This window comes from Clarias gariepinus, chromosome 16 (genome assembly GCF_024256425.1).
Source record: "Clarias gariepinus isolate MV-2021 ecotype Netherlands chromosome 16, CGAR_prim_01v2, whole genome shotgun sequence".
Classification (NCBI taxonomy): domain Eukaryota; kingdom Metazoa; phylum Chordata; class Actinopteri; order Siluriformes; family Clariidae; genus Clarias; species Clarias gariepinus.
The window spans coordinates 17,807,762-17,821,823 of NC_071115.1; the positions used below are offsets into that span (position 1 = coordinate 17,807,762).

General features: G+C 39.5%; 2 protein-coding genes across 3 annotated transcripts; one reads left to right on the forward strand and one right to left on the reverse strand.

Annotated features, from left to right (window-relative positions):
• Nucleotides 1-95: 95 nt before the first annotated feature.
• Nucleotides 96-8,846, forward strand: fbxw9 (F-box and WD repeat domain containing 9). 2 transcript variants are annotated; one of them, XM_053514137.1, is made up of 10 exons: nt 96-127; nt 250-425; nt 577-701; nt 1,916-2,051; nt 3,303-3,751; nt 4,158-4,585; nt 5,438-5,586; nt 6,905-7,108; nt 7,247-7,312; nt 7,556-8,846. In XM_053514137.1, exons 3-10 carry the CDS (start codon nt 592-594, stop codon nt 7,628-7,630), a joined length of 1,617 nt encoding a protein of 538 aa, XP_053370112.1. In that variant the 5' UTR covers nt 96-127; nt 250-425; nt 577-591; the 3' UTR covers nt 7,631-8,846. The 2 variants fall into 2 exon arrangements, with proteins under 2 accessions (XP_053370112.1, XP_053370111.1); XM_053514136.1 differs by having other exon boundaries at nt 116-425.
• A 1,115-nt stretch (nt 8,847-9,961) lies between these two features.
• On the reverse strand, nt 9,962-10,874 carry gng14 (G protein subunit gamma 14). Its single transcript, XM_053515068.1, has 2 exons — nt 10,564-10,874; nt 9,962-10,128 (listed from the first exon to the last, which is right to left on the reverse strand). Exons 1-2 carry the CDS (start codon nt 10,657-10,659, stop codon nt 10,003-10,005), a joined length of 222 nt encoding a protein of 73 aa, XP_053371043.1. The 5' UTR covers nt 10,660-10,874; the 3' UTR covers nt 9,962-10,002.
• Between the last annotated feature and the right edge of the window lie 3,188 nt (nt 10,875-14,062).

Consider the following 14,062-nt stretch of genomic DNA (forward strand, 5'->3'; position numbering starts at 1 on the left):
AGATAAACTTGTTTAGTTAAACTCATAAAGGAGACTTTTATCATAGTGAGGGACCATTTCCTGTTTTGAACACGCCTCTGTCGTAAATGTTGTGCGCCGGAACCAAACAAATTTAAATTGTTGATAGGTAAGAAGTAAAAAACAAACGCTTTAACGAATTACATTTGTATTTCTAAGCTAGGCTTCATGTTTACAAACGGATTTTCTATGCATGTTAATAACGAAATCATGTTGGTTTTATTTCATTAGGTTTCATACGAGTATAATAAACAAAGAGTAGTAACTGACATTTGGAATGATGTCATAGGAGTGACGTCAGCGGTCAGCTGCGAGACAAGCTTGGTTATGGATTAGATCTGACTGTCACCATGAGGGTTTGATGAGAAAGGGAAGTCATGATGTAATCTAAATATAGGATCTGCTTGGTGAGTAACAGCTAGACTCGAAACCTGGTTAAAAAAAGGATCTTGTGCTATTACTGTGATTACAGTCAGCGCACTGATAAGACTATACACTATATGCTCATCAGATGCTTTGGAAATTAATTACTTTCTTCCTTTTCTTTGTGGTTCGCAGCTACTAGTGGAGTACATGTCGAGGCTGGGTGGAGAGCAGAAGCAGGAGGGGGAGAAGGAGGGAGGAAGAGATGCATTGTGTTTAGAAGAAGAGCAGCGGCACACTCCTCGCTCCACATACCTAGGGTGAGTTGCATTTCTCTCTTTACCTCATCCCTTTACATTTTAGCCCATGGTACATGATCTGCGCCATATCAGACTTTACAGGTCCTCTAATCACACGCAGTGACAGGGCTCTACTAATGTATCACAATATTTCCTGTTGTGACACACATTAATCATCGCTCATCATTTACATTTTAATGTACATTTATATTTGTATCTACATTTGTATTTTGCCCTGTATGCACAGAGCGACTTACGTTTATCTCATTATACACTGCTCGGACAAAAAAAATCTAGTTATTATGCTGCATCAAACACTGAAAACAAGAAATGAGATTTAAAATTACTGAAAATGGCTTAAGACATTAGGACACATTAATTAAAACCTTTAAAGACTGTGCTGAACCTTAAATTTGTGGAAAAAATCCTTAATGGAGATAATTTAAACACTTAAATGCATGGTAAAAAATTGACAGTAGAAATCACAGCTACATTTAATACTGAAAGTAACAGCATTTACATACTCACACAATGTCACCTCACAAGAACTCACAGGACTGGGACGAAATCACTGTGTAGACATAAGAAAACCACTTGAGACTAATCAACACTTGAATTTGCTTGGGAGCATAAGGTTTGGACTTTAGAGCAATGGAAAAAGGTCATGTGGTCTGATGAGTCCAGATTGAGAGATTAGGATTAAGGCTCAGTTTTCTCACATATTCCTTACAGCACAGTGAAAGTTCCCATTTAGGAAACTGGGGTCAGAGTGCAGGGTCAGCCAGTATACAGTGCCCCCTGAAGCACATATGTTTAACAGCCCTGCTCAAGGGCTCAACAATGGCAGCTTTGGCAGTGTTTTGGCTTGCATTCCGATCAGTAACCTAGAGCCTTGACCGTTTGAACCACTGCTGCCCCTATACCAGGGTAAGGAGGGAGGTACATGAAGCGATGTGTCCATCATGCATAGTGCCTACTGTACAAGCCTCTGAAGGCGGTTAAAGTGGCTTTAAAATGAAGTCAGCTGATGACATGAATGTACTGAAATGATCAGGTCGTCACATTCATGGTTTTTCTTCCCTGATGGCTCAGGGGCATATTCCTGGACTCAAGTTGTGAAAAACTATTTCCAGGAACATAAGGAATAATTTTCACATATAAATTTGCCACTACATTGTGCACTTACTTTGTTTTGTTGGATGAACAAATAAGTGATTGTTTGTTTTTATATGCAGATTAAATTTAAAACCATGTGGCAGCACCTCAGAGATGAGTCCTTCCCCTTCTGGCCTACTGTCTCTGCCATGGGAGATGGTTGCACGCATAGCCTCTCACCTGCCCGCTCGGTGTGTTATCAGCGTCCTGCCACAGGTGAGCTGATTAGGTTTAGAAGTGGGAAGGTCTGCTCTCGAAAAACAGTTTCTTCTTCGAATTCACTTCATGTTAGACTTTCATGATACACTAATGCGAAGGCGGACAATCTGAATTCGCTTCTGATCAACCATTTTCTATAAAATATAACTCAATTTAAAAAACAAACCATTCATGTTGCAAAACATTGGTATTAGGATAATGCAAAAAAAAAATGTTTTTTTTTTATTGCATGAGTGTGGGGTGGGGTTAAAACGCTTACATGGGTTGTCCACTAGAGGGCAGCAGACACTCTTTGGCTTAATTTCTGAATGGCTCATGTTTTGACCATATGTAGACCTGCCAGCCTTAACATTAACACCACCACCAGGTGTATTGAATAACACTACTTATTAATTATATACCAGTAAACTAGTGACAGGATCATGGGCACCCAGTGTTCATTTATGCCTCTGGGGACTAAAGCCCAGGCTGTCATCTCTGATCCAACTAAAAAAAATCTGGTGCAGCACAAACTGCTGAAAACGTCAATTCTGACCATGATAGAAAGGTATCAGAACAACGAATGCATCACAGCCTCTCACATACGGGGCAAAAAGTTCAAATCTCCAGATCCTAATGCAATTGAGCACTCGTGGAATCTGCCGGACAAACAAGTCCGATCCATGGAGGCACAAGGGGAACCTAAAACCTAGGCAGTTTTAATGTAAATGGTTTTAAAGTTATGGCTGATTAGTGTATAGCATGTCTTTAGATTTTAAATGAAGTAAATTACCCCAAAATGTGGCAAGCTTCATTAATTATTTCATGCAAGTGTAGGTGTATTTTATACATTTGTGGTCTTAAGTTATTAATTAAAAAAAAGAAAAATTAACAATTTAAAAACATAAAATAAAATTTGTCTTTGCCTTTTTACAGTGCCATTGTGGTCCCCATTTTTTTTCTTTCTGGTTTGATCCTTTCCCAGTTCCCCTATCGTACATCAGCTACCAACCAGAAAAAGCAATGGGTAATATGCTTCTTCTGAGACCCAGAGCCAAGCATCACATTTTTGCTGCTTAATACACTGATTAGACAGCGCCGTTGGGTTACCCATGATTGGCTCATTTTACTTTGACCTTCACATTCTCGAGACGCTTTCTATGAGCAGCTGTGTCGTCCTCAGGAAATCTCAGTCTTTAAAATCTCTGTCAGATGACTTATTGTGATCATTTGATTTAAACTTGACCCTGTGCCTCATTTCCCTTTTAGGTGTGCAGGGCGTTGGGACAGGTGGGTAAGGACACGCTAGCCTGGCAGCTCCGTGCTCAGAGACTTACAGGTCCCCAAAGTTCATTCCCAGTTGGGCAGAGGAATGATTTCGATTGGCCCAAAGCGTGCCTTGAGATGGAACAGTTGATCGAATGTTGGGCACGTCAAAAAGACAAAGCAGAACAGGATGAAGCTGTTGAAGCAGGACAAGAAGGAGAAGCAGTAGCGAATGGAGAACAGGATGCAGCAGACGCAGAGAGACAGTCTGTCCCTGTTGTGGAGGAAATCAGGCCAGAAGATGAAGAGGGACCTGAAAGACATGGAGAAGAAGAAGAGCAGGAAAATAATGTAGTAATCATCAGAGAAGAGGGAAGAGAGAATGCCGCCGATGAGAATGAACACCATGAAGAACGGATTGAGGACGAACACCTGGAGCAAGAAGACAGAGGGTGTGTGTTAATGCATTTTGTTGAGATAAGAGTTTTTTTTATCACAGGTTAGTAGGGCCTGGGATAGTAGGGTGAACCTATATGTAGTGTAGGGAACCTGTGAAATTCAACGGACCACCGATCTGCAGATGCTCAAGGGCTAGTATGGTCACCTGACTTTCTTTTGGTTTGTATTCAGTTCCTATAGAATACTTAATTTAAACTTTTGCCACCTTGTGAAAGTAACGCTGTAATATGTAACACAGACTATTAACTATTGAACTGTATGTCATAACTGATTACATCATTGATTCATTCCTGTGTAAATGAAAGAATGAATAAACAACAATCGAATGGTTACTTGGGATCTAAAAATCATATCCTCCTGATGTAGTTATCAATTAAGAAATATCTCTTCCTGGTCCAGATTGAATGTAAAGACATACTCGACACCTGCCCTGGAGCACATCACGCTCTCTTCAGGCCACATTGCCGATGTTAATACAGTCCTGCTGGTTGGAGGTGAAGGATCCATATGTGTCTCTGGGTCTAGAGACCGTAACGTGAACCTGTGGGATGTGAGAAGGGGCTCGAGTGGGAAGCTGCTGGGCACACTGGGAGCTCACAGCCGCTACAACAGCACGCACCAGGGCTGGGTGTGGTGTCTGGCAGCCAGTGGCGATCTCCTGGCCTCTGGCTCTTTTGACAGCACGGTGAAACTGTGGGACCTGAACGCCGGAGGGGCGGAGCGGGGAAAGATACAAAGCCGTGCTGCTGTGCTCTCGCTCTCCTGTCAGGATCACATGCTGTTTTCTGGCTCTTATGACCAGAAAGTCAGTGTTTATGACACCAGAGGTCAGTGGTCTAAAGTTGTCTCAGGATTGGTTTACTTACTTAAAAAGCTAATTTTTAATCGCGGGATGACTAGAAAGTGTGTACAAGTTATTTATGACATATTAAAGAGTGCATTTTTTTTTGAGAATTCAAAACATATGCCTTTTGTAATGGATTACTAGGGGTGTTCAAGTCAAACCTGGACTTTAGAATAACAGAATGCAGTTATGAGAGTAAAAAACTACCTTTAGTTTTTCGATATAGTCTAGTGCTTGGGTGCCATCAAGGTAGAAAGTTTTGCAAAAAATTTTTCTCAATATTTCCCCCTAATTTAATCGAAGCTAATCAGGAAGGCCGAAGGCTATTACGTTTCCCTGAGTCACATGATTTCAGCCAATCACATCTTTTCACACGGCTTACTCATGCACTCATTGCGTGAGCTCACAGACGCCCATGATTGGCTCGAGCCGTGATAGATGTGAGATTGCTTCCCATCCATTTCTTCTGAGAGAGCTCGGCTAATTAGCTCTCTCTAGGCTCCTGGCTGCAGAAGGCTTCAGCATTCAAACTTGCAATCTCCAGATAATAGGGCGAGCTTGTTACTGCTCAAGAGTTTTACTTCGTGAGTGTGGCGAGTCTTCATTAAATATCAGTTTGTTTTATGCCGTCATTCACAAAAAATTGTTCTGAAATGTCCTGAATACTCCTTGTAGAACATGGTGTATACAGTAGGGCCATACTCTATAAGTGCCATAATTTCTAGCCTGTTTCTACTGTACATGACAAATATTACACATCTGATGCTCCTGTAATGGGAATATGACTCCTCCTTTTGGTAATGTCACATGTTATGGTGTCATTTCTCTGTTATAGCCGCAGAGCCACTGGTCCAAAGCCTTCGACTGCATAATGACATCGTGCTGTGTCTAGCCTCTGATGAGCAGTACATTTTGTCTGGCAGCAAAGATAACACAGTGGCTGTGTTTGACCGCAGAGCTGGAAAACCACTGAAAAAAATACTTGTAAGTAATATCTACACCTCTATCTAAGCACCTGTTTAAAATAAAGTGTGCAGTAAATGATGAATACCTAAAAGTGGCATACGAACATTATACGGCCAAAATGATAAGTATGACCAGGCCGTGACCCCCAAGGTCGCTGTTCACCAACTGTACCCAAACCATTATAATATTTTTATACTGAAAAATCAGTATAAAAAGAAAAATCTAAAGTATTTTATTCTTGCATTTAAAATGTACTAAACCTTACTTGTTAATAATACTTGTATAATACTTACTTGTTAACACAGGAGAACATATGCTTGCTACTAGGAATAGGAATCACCAGTCGCCACCCGATAGGATATTATCACATTACCTAGGTGCCGGTTCTATCAAAATTGTGATTTTGGCCTCTGAGTGGCGCAGTGTTATTGCTCTGAAGCATCCCAAGTGCTCGCCCTATCATCCCGGAGATCGCGAGTTCGATTCCCGGGTGATGCTGTAGCTGGAGGTTTAGAGAGAGCCGATTGGCCGAAGTAAACATGTGATAGTCTTCTGCCCTCTCCACTGAGTGGTAGTAGCCTTAATGTGGGGAGAAAACCGGGAAAAAATCCCCCCCCAAAAAATTAATTTGTGATTCTATAAGTATCAAGATTTTATAAATATACTAATTGGGTGTTACTTTTTCCCTGGATTTTGTTACAATTTTACATCTTTAAAAATGTTTAATGATTAATTAAATGTAGCCTGTTTTCTTACCTAAAAACCAAGGGCAGTATTTAAACAATGCAAAATAACTTAAAAAACAAAAAAAATATTTAACTTAAAATCAAATTAAACAACAAATCTACTTTTACTGAGCAGCATGGGATTTTCACCTAATTTACACTTGCTGTGTTTTGAGGCTTGTGTTAGTGTGTGTAATGAATGAGTTTGAGACTATTTCGCTAGTTTGGAGAAAATGCAGTGGCAATTCTTGATGATGTAACTCCGCTTCTGTTGAGCTTCTTGGCACCTTCTGATCAACCGATCACCCGGTCATGTCTATTATAAATATCAAAATAGTGACATTTATAAAATGGTCAGTGTGGTGATATGTCACTCAGTACACAAAAATATTTTGGTTAATAACTGAATTTTTCGATTGACCGAATTGGTTTTTTCCCTCTTTTTTCTACCTAGTATGATACACCATCCCTTCTCTATATAAACCAATACCATAAGAAACAATGAAACTATATGAATATATATATGAAAATATTTAAAAAATGAGTATATGTATAATACTCTATCTACTAAGCGACTAATAATGTCTGTCTGTCTGTCTGTCTGTCTGTAGCTGAAGTCCTACATGTTGTCCATGTCGTACAGCGGGCATGAGGTGTGGGCCGGGGATAACCGTGGACTCCTTCACACCTTCTCCATAAATGAAGGCTCATTAAAGTCAGTAGCCCAGTTTAATGTAGGCCACAGCTCACTGGTGACGGGGGTCCATTACTCACCTGGAACTCTCTACACCTGCTCCTCTGATCGCACAATCAAGGTTAATCCTTAATGAATTTAAATAAAAACTTACTTATTGATATTTCAACATTTTCTTGTGAAAGTGTACTGTCACTACTTGTACAGCATATTTTATGTTTTAGTTTTGTGGTCATTGTGGTTTTGTGGATTGTTGTAGGTTCACCTTCCATGTGCGCCCCCGAAGACTCTGTGCACGCTTCACAATAACTCAACAGCGACTGGGGTGAGTATAAACACATCCTGTGATTCATAAGCATTTACTGAGGGGGTTCAGTTTTACTCATCTTTTCCCCTTAGTACATATTAAGCCATTCTATGAATTTAACCTTAGATGTATCCGGCACATGTTGTGAATGTTTGAAGGTCCCGTTTTGGATCAGTATTTTTACAATGAGATTCTTGTCATGGTCTCTGTGTTCCCTTCTCTCTCTCTCCCTCTCTCTCTCTCTCTCTTTCGTCTCTGTAGCTAAGTGTTGAGGCAGGGGTGCTGGCTGTAGCCTCTAGTGATATGAATGTGGAAGTGTGGAGGCCCAGACAGTGATAATTCTCCAGTACAATGCTGCAGCGACATCGGAAGACGCACTGCAATTTTCCATTACATGTGCATTCTTACAAAATGTGTGTGTGTTCTGGGGTTTTGACATTGCAAAAAAAAAAAAAAATCAGTAACGGGAGTGGGTGGACCACTGTGGATGTCTTGAAGTTGATTACGTTCTGATTACGCACATCATTAAGGTTTTTATTTCCAAGCAATTTGCCGATGTTAATGGTTTTTATTTAATAAAGATTAATCACTGTATCTTTTATACATTTGATATTGTGCAATGTCTAAGAACCAAGTTCTTATGATTTTCTTATGTTTTAGCAGCTGCTAACAGTGCAATACAACTTATACAACTGACTAAGAGAACTCTAGTGATTGCCTTAATACCTGCTAAATAATTTGTCACATCAACAGTTATAGTTTTTTGTTCCATTTGCTGATTATTAGACTTTTGGATCTTTATTTGATTTGGTTCCTCTGCCATGCAAGTATGAATGCATTACTCAATGTGCATGTTGTATTAGAGTAAGAACATTTATATAAGCCTGTGATTTAAACTGCATCCTGCAATATTCCCAGAGCTCCTGATAAAGGAACTAAAGCAAAACTTTCTGCCTGATCTGATTATAAAACTTTACAATACAATGCCTGTAACATCAAACTTTATAAGTATACATGTACTATAACATACTTGACATTTCCAAAATGCCCCAGTGTATGAATGAGTGTGGCCCATAGATGTATTTGCACCCCAGGCCATTTTAGAAATGCCAAGTAGCCTAATCTGCATGTTTTGGGACTGTGGGAGGAAACTGGAGAACCCAGAGGAAACCCACCAGGCACAGGGGAACATGCACACAGATCTGAGGCGGGAATTATACCCAGACCCTGGTACAAGGTGACAGTGATAACAACCAATTACATCATGCATGATTTCATTTGTGGTGCATCGGTTCCATCAGGAAACCACTGCCATTCATCCTGCGATTAGACCAACTGGACCTCTTCACATTCTCTGTACAGTAATAATTATTCATCAGTAAATATTAAAATATGAATTATTGAAATGAAGTAACTTTTTTCTTTCAGCATTTCATCTCAGATCAGCAGGTATTCTTTAGTCTCTGTTATATACTCATGTTCTTGTCCACAGTAGTTTTTTCTACTGACACCTTAAACGTTGCTATGTTTTATGTGTATTTTTTAAAATATATATTTAATAAAAGGTAATATATAAGATAAATTTGCCTTAAGCTGAATTTTGTCAACCAATTTATGAATTAATAATGCATAATTGTTTTTAAAACACAAGTTAGATAAAGTCAGAGAGGCCAAAAATATTACTCAAGTAAAAGTACTTGACTTAGATGTACTTTGCTACAAGTTGAAGTACCAATACGTTTTTTTTTAATTCAAGTAGAAAGTTAGAAAGAGTTTACAATTCTTGCTCAGTATGTGGGCTAGTTACAGTAGCTCAATCATTTCTAATCTCTCCTTAACTAGTGCATCCATTCAACAGGCTTGAAAAAGAAGCCAGGAGAATACGTAGGCCACACTTTCACAATGTAATTTGTGTGAACATGGACCTCCTGGACTGGTGGAATTGTTTGCGTCCCTCCCAAGTGGGGTGTAGCTTAGTTGTGTGTGACAGCTTGAACGATTATGTTTAGATTGGAATCTATCTAATCAACTTTTGTAATACAAGTCTGTATTTTAAATGTAGTGAGTAAAAGTACAGTTTTATCATCAAAAAATTGTTAAGGTGTTAATTAGACTACAGTTCGGAAGATCCCAGGTTTAAACCCCACAAGTTGCCCCTGTTGGGCCTTTGAGCGAAGCCTTAACCCTCAACTGCTCGGATAAATGTAAGTCGCTTTGGATAAGGGCATCTGCCAAATGAGTGAGTAGAAGTAAAAATGATTACATATGGAAAATACTTAAGTAAAGTATAAATACGCAAAAGAAAACTTTGGATAAAATAAGTTCTTTAGGGGTTTGTACTGTATCTCATCTGTCAATTATCAGTCTCTGTAATATCCAATCTTTTCTGATCTCTCTCTGTACAAGTAAAAAAAAATGTCTGAGTTAGTTTAACTTAGATTCAATAAGTCCATTAACAGACAACTTATATTCAGTATACGATATACTAAATATAGGTTCTTTAGAAGCGCTAACAATTTGAAAATCTCAAAGTCAGAATGTAAATGTATCGTAAATAAATTAACATTTACAGCAACTTACAGAAGTATAAGTAAAATATGTATGTAAAAGAATAAAATTGAGACAGTACAGCAAAAAAAAAGGGTGCCATGCACCATTCAGACAGAATTAATCTTAACACTGTCTTTATTCGTATATACATATAGCTCTTAAAGTAACACACAAGTCTTTTTGTCCTTGAAGGGGTTGGATGAGGCAGCGATGCCTGTGAGCAGCGGATCTCCACGCCGGTGTTCCTGACAGTATTGCACAAGTTGAGCAGCCGCAGCTGAGATCTAACTCATAAATACACAAAAACACGTACAGCATGAATTAGACTTCAGTCAACCATAGGGCACCACGCACCCATGCATTCACACATTTATCCATCTACATGCATGTTTTTGGAGATGGGAGAAATCACAGTTCACAAGAAAAACATGTGAAACTCCACTCAGACAGTAAACCAAACTAAGGAGCAAGTCGAGGACCCATGGAGAATGCCATCGTGCTGCCCCAAATTAGTGCTTAAATGTATGCACTGTATTTTTTTATTATGTAATGAAAGTTTAATTAAAGTTATCCTTTCAATATCTCTGTGAACATCTAATGAACATGTAATACTTGAGACTTCACACTATAGTACAGGAAAGTTTAAATTAACTGTTATGCAACATTTTAAAAACACGAGACTTGTATATCACAAAATTTTGTTTCTAATTAATTCTCACCTTGATCCTTTCCAGGTTGGCCTCCAGTCTCAGCTGCTCCACAACTTTTCTAGCTTGAAGCACAGTGTTGCTACTGTACACTTTTCCAGCTTCCATCTCACAGCCACTACCTGCAGCATGAGACTGATCACGTCTGTGTGCAGTACAGCTCTTGGCTGCTTAATATTATTCTGCAGTGATAGTAGAGGTTCTCTTTTGAGACACGCTAGATGCTGTTTAAGTTCCACTAAGGTTGTGTAGGGTTGTGGTCTCCCATCCTGGCTATTTAACCCCTGTTGGACTGTCCTCTGCACTCCTGCTCCTGCAGTCACTTCAAAGCTTCTTGTGATGTGGCTGAGTTGAAAGGTTGCACATGCAGGTGCAGAAATGTCACACCAACATCACACACCTTCAGAAAAGAAAATCCCCTACAGGGGCAAAATGAAATATTTTGCTAACATGCTGCCATAAACGGGTTAGGCGTTTGTTTTAAAGAAAATATTTTTAAAAAATTGAAATCTAATTAATTTCACTCAACATGTGGGTTTTGTTTATGTGTAGTACTAGTCCATAGATAAGGTTGCAGGATGGACATTAGTGTTTTTTTTTATATTTTACTTAATATTTAAAAGAAATGCTTTTTTAATTAGCAATTTATTCATTAAGACATACAATTTATTGGTGAGATTCAAGTGGTTCCTAACACCCCAAATCTCATGGTGCACAGATTTTGCTGATGCTTTATGTAACGAGAACTAAACACTGACTGTATATAGTGGTTGCTTAAGCCAGCATGTACAATCCTACTGTACTGAAAATTAATTCTTCAGCATTCAAATGGTTACAGAAATCATAAAGAGGGAGCCAAAAATGTATACACACTTCAACAGTTATTATCTATGCCCTTTTTAAAACTCGAATTAAATTATGTGTAAAGTATTATGTTGTCTCTGAAGGCGTCAGTAGTTGCATCATCGTTGGTGTTATTATGTGACCCGCAGAAGAGAGGCATATGTTTTTCATCTTGAAGTATACATTGTTTTGGGCCCCTCTTTATTATGAGGGCATTTAAGTCAAACCATAACTTTGACTTTCTACAGAAGACTGTAGATGTCAACCATGTTGTGAAGACTGTAGATGTCAACCAGTGAATGACGATTCAGGCTGAGGTGGTGCAGTGGGTTCTGCACCACCTCGGCTTGAATCGACATTCACAAATGTAAAATGTAAATTGAAGTTTCTGCAGTCGAGTGGAATGCCTGATCCAAGTCTTTTCTACATTTACATTTATATCTACATTTAGGCATTTGGCAAACGCTCTTATCCAGAGCGACTTACAAAAAAAGTTAAAAAGTTTTTTTTTAAAGTTTCTGTCATTGCATAGATACTTACATTGGGTTACTAGGTTACTACCTAAGTGCCGTCAGTCAACCACAGTTGGGAAGGGGATTTTTTAGTCCAAGTACTAAAGAAACAAATACGTCTTGAGTTGTCATGTAAAAATAGTCAAAGACTCAGCTGTATGGACACCTAGAGGAAGTTCATTTCACCAGCTAGGTGCCAGAACAGAAAAGAGTCTGGATGAATGTCTTCCTTGATCCGTGAGAGATGATGTGAACAGATGAGCAGTGCTGGAGGATCGGAGGGAATGTGGAAATGGTGCGTGGTGTGATTAGAGCTGAGAGGTAAGTGGGTGCTGGGCGAGTTTTAGCTTTGTAGACAAGCATCAGGGTTTTGAATTTGATGTTAGCAGCTACAGAAAGCCAGTGCAGGGAGTGGAGAATTGGAGTGATGTGGGAGAACTTAGGAACGTTGAAAGTAAGACGTGCAGTTGCATTCTGGATCAGCTGCGGAGAATAAATGGTGGACAGAGGCAGACCTGCCAGAAGTGAGTTGCAGTAGTGCAGTCTTGAAATAACAAAGGACTAAACAAGCACCTGAGTAGCCTGTGAAGAAAAAAATGGGCGGATTCTTTTAATGTTGTAAAGAAAAATGTGTGGGGAAAAATGACAGATGATTGTCCACACTTACCACAAGATTGTGGCCAGTGTCTGAAGCAATCAGGATTCAAATCTGAAGGAGTGATCTGATTGTTGTCCAGGGAGATCACAAGGTCTTGACCTGGGGATGAATCACCAGGGATGAACAGCAGTTTGGTTTTACTCAGATTGAGCATCAGCCGATGAGCCGCTATCCAGGATGAGATGTTAGCCAGACAGTCTGATAGAGGAAAGGAGAGAATAAGTTGCGTGTCATCTGCATAACAATGGTATGAAAAGCCATGTGATGATATAACCTTACCAAAAGACCATGTATAAAGGGAGAACAGAAGAGAACCAAGTATTGAACCCTGTGGGACACCAGTAGAGAGTCTGCGTTGGCAGATGTGGATCCCCTTCCTGTCACCTAATAAGACCTATCTTCTAGGTAGAAAGCAAACCACTGCCATGCTGTTCCACAGATTCCAAAGCTTGTAGATATAGAAAATAGAATCTTGTGGTTCACTGTGTCAAATGCAGCTGACAGGTCAAGAGGATTAGGACAGATGATAGTTTAGGTAATCTAGCAGCATGGAGGTGACTGACAGTCCCTGGGAAATGTACCACTTTGAATCCTGATTGGTTGGAATCATTAAGGTTGTTCTGTGAGCGATGAAGAGACATCTGGTTGTAAACAGTCCTTTCAAGAATTTTGGAAACAAAAGGGAGAAGAGTACATGTTTTGGCCATTAAAAGAGGCCGGCATTTTCAAATGTAAAGCAGGCAGTCCAATCATGGCCCCAGCATCTTGAAAAGATTTTTTACCTTGATGGTATCCAAGCACTAGTGAAATGCTGTGCTTGGTGCTTTAGTGTAGCGGGTGATTATATAGAGAAATAACGATTTTTACTCTTGTAATTGTGTTCTGTTATTCTGCACAAACAAAAGTCCTGGTTTGATTTAAACACCTCTCGTACAATGAATAATTTCTTCACTTATACCTTTAGTAAAAGCCTAATATGTAAGAGCCAGTACAGCCATATTCTTCAAACACTAATCTGTTGCTTCCATCTAAGTAGCACCACAGCGGACCATCCGATCTTGGCACAGGTTTTACGCCGGATGCCCTTTCTGATGCAACTCGTGCTTGGGACAGTGGGCAATTGCTGGGGATTAAACACAGGCCTTCTACATGGCAGGGAAGACACCTACCACTGATTCACCATGCCCAAAGGACACATATAAACCTCAAAATGGATCAAAGTTTAACTACTGAGACCAATTCACCCAGCTTATTCTTCAGGTCTGGGGTATCCAAACACTTGTTGTTGGGGGCTACATGGGGAGGGGAAAAACAGTTACATATTTTTTATTACAAATACTGTGTTTTTAGTTCAGCTCTGTAGTTGAGATTTATCCACTTTGTGCAGAAACAGAGTAAATAAAGATTTCACTCACCGATTTATAATTTTAGTAGAAGCAGTGATGCCAGTTGTCCTGGATTATAGTCAGGTCTTGTTTGACATCATACAGTATGTAAA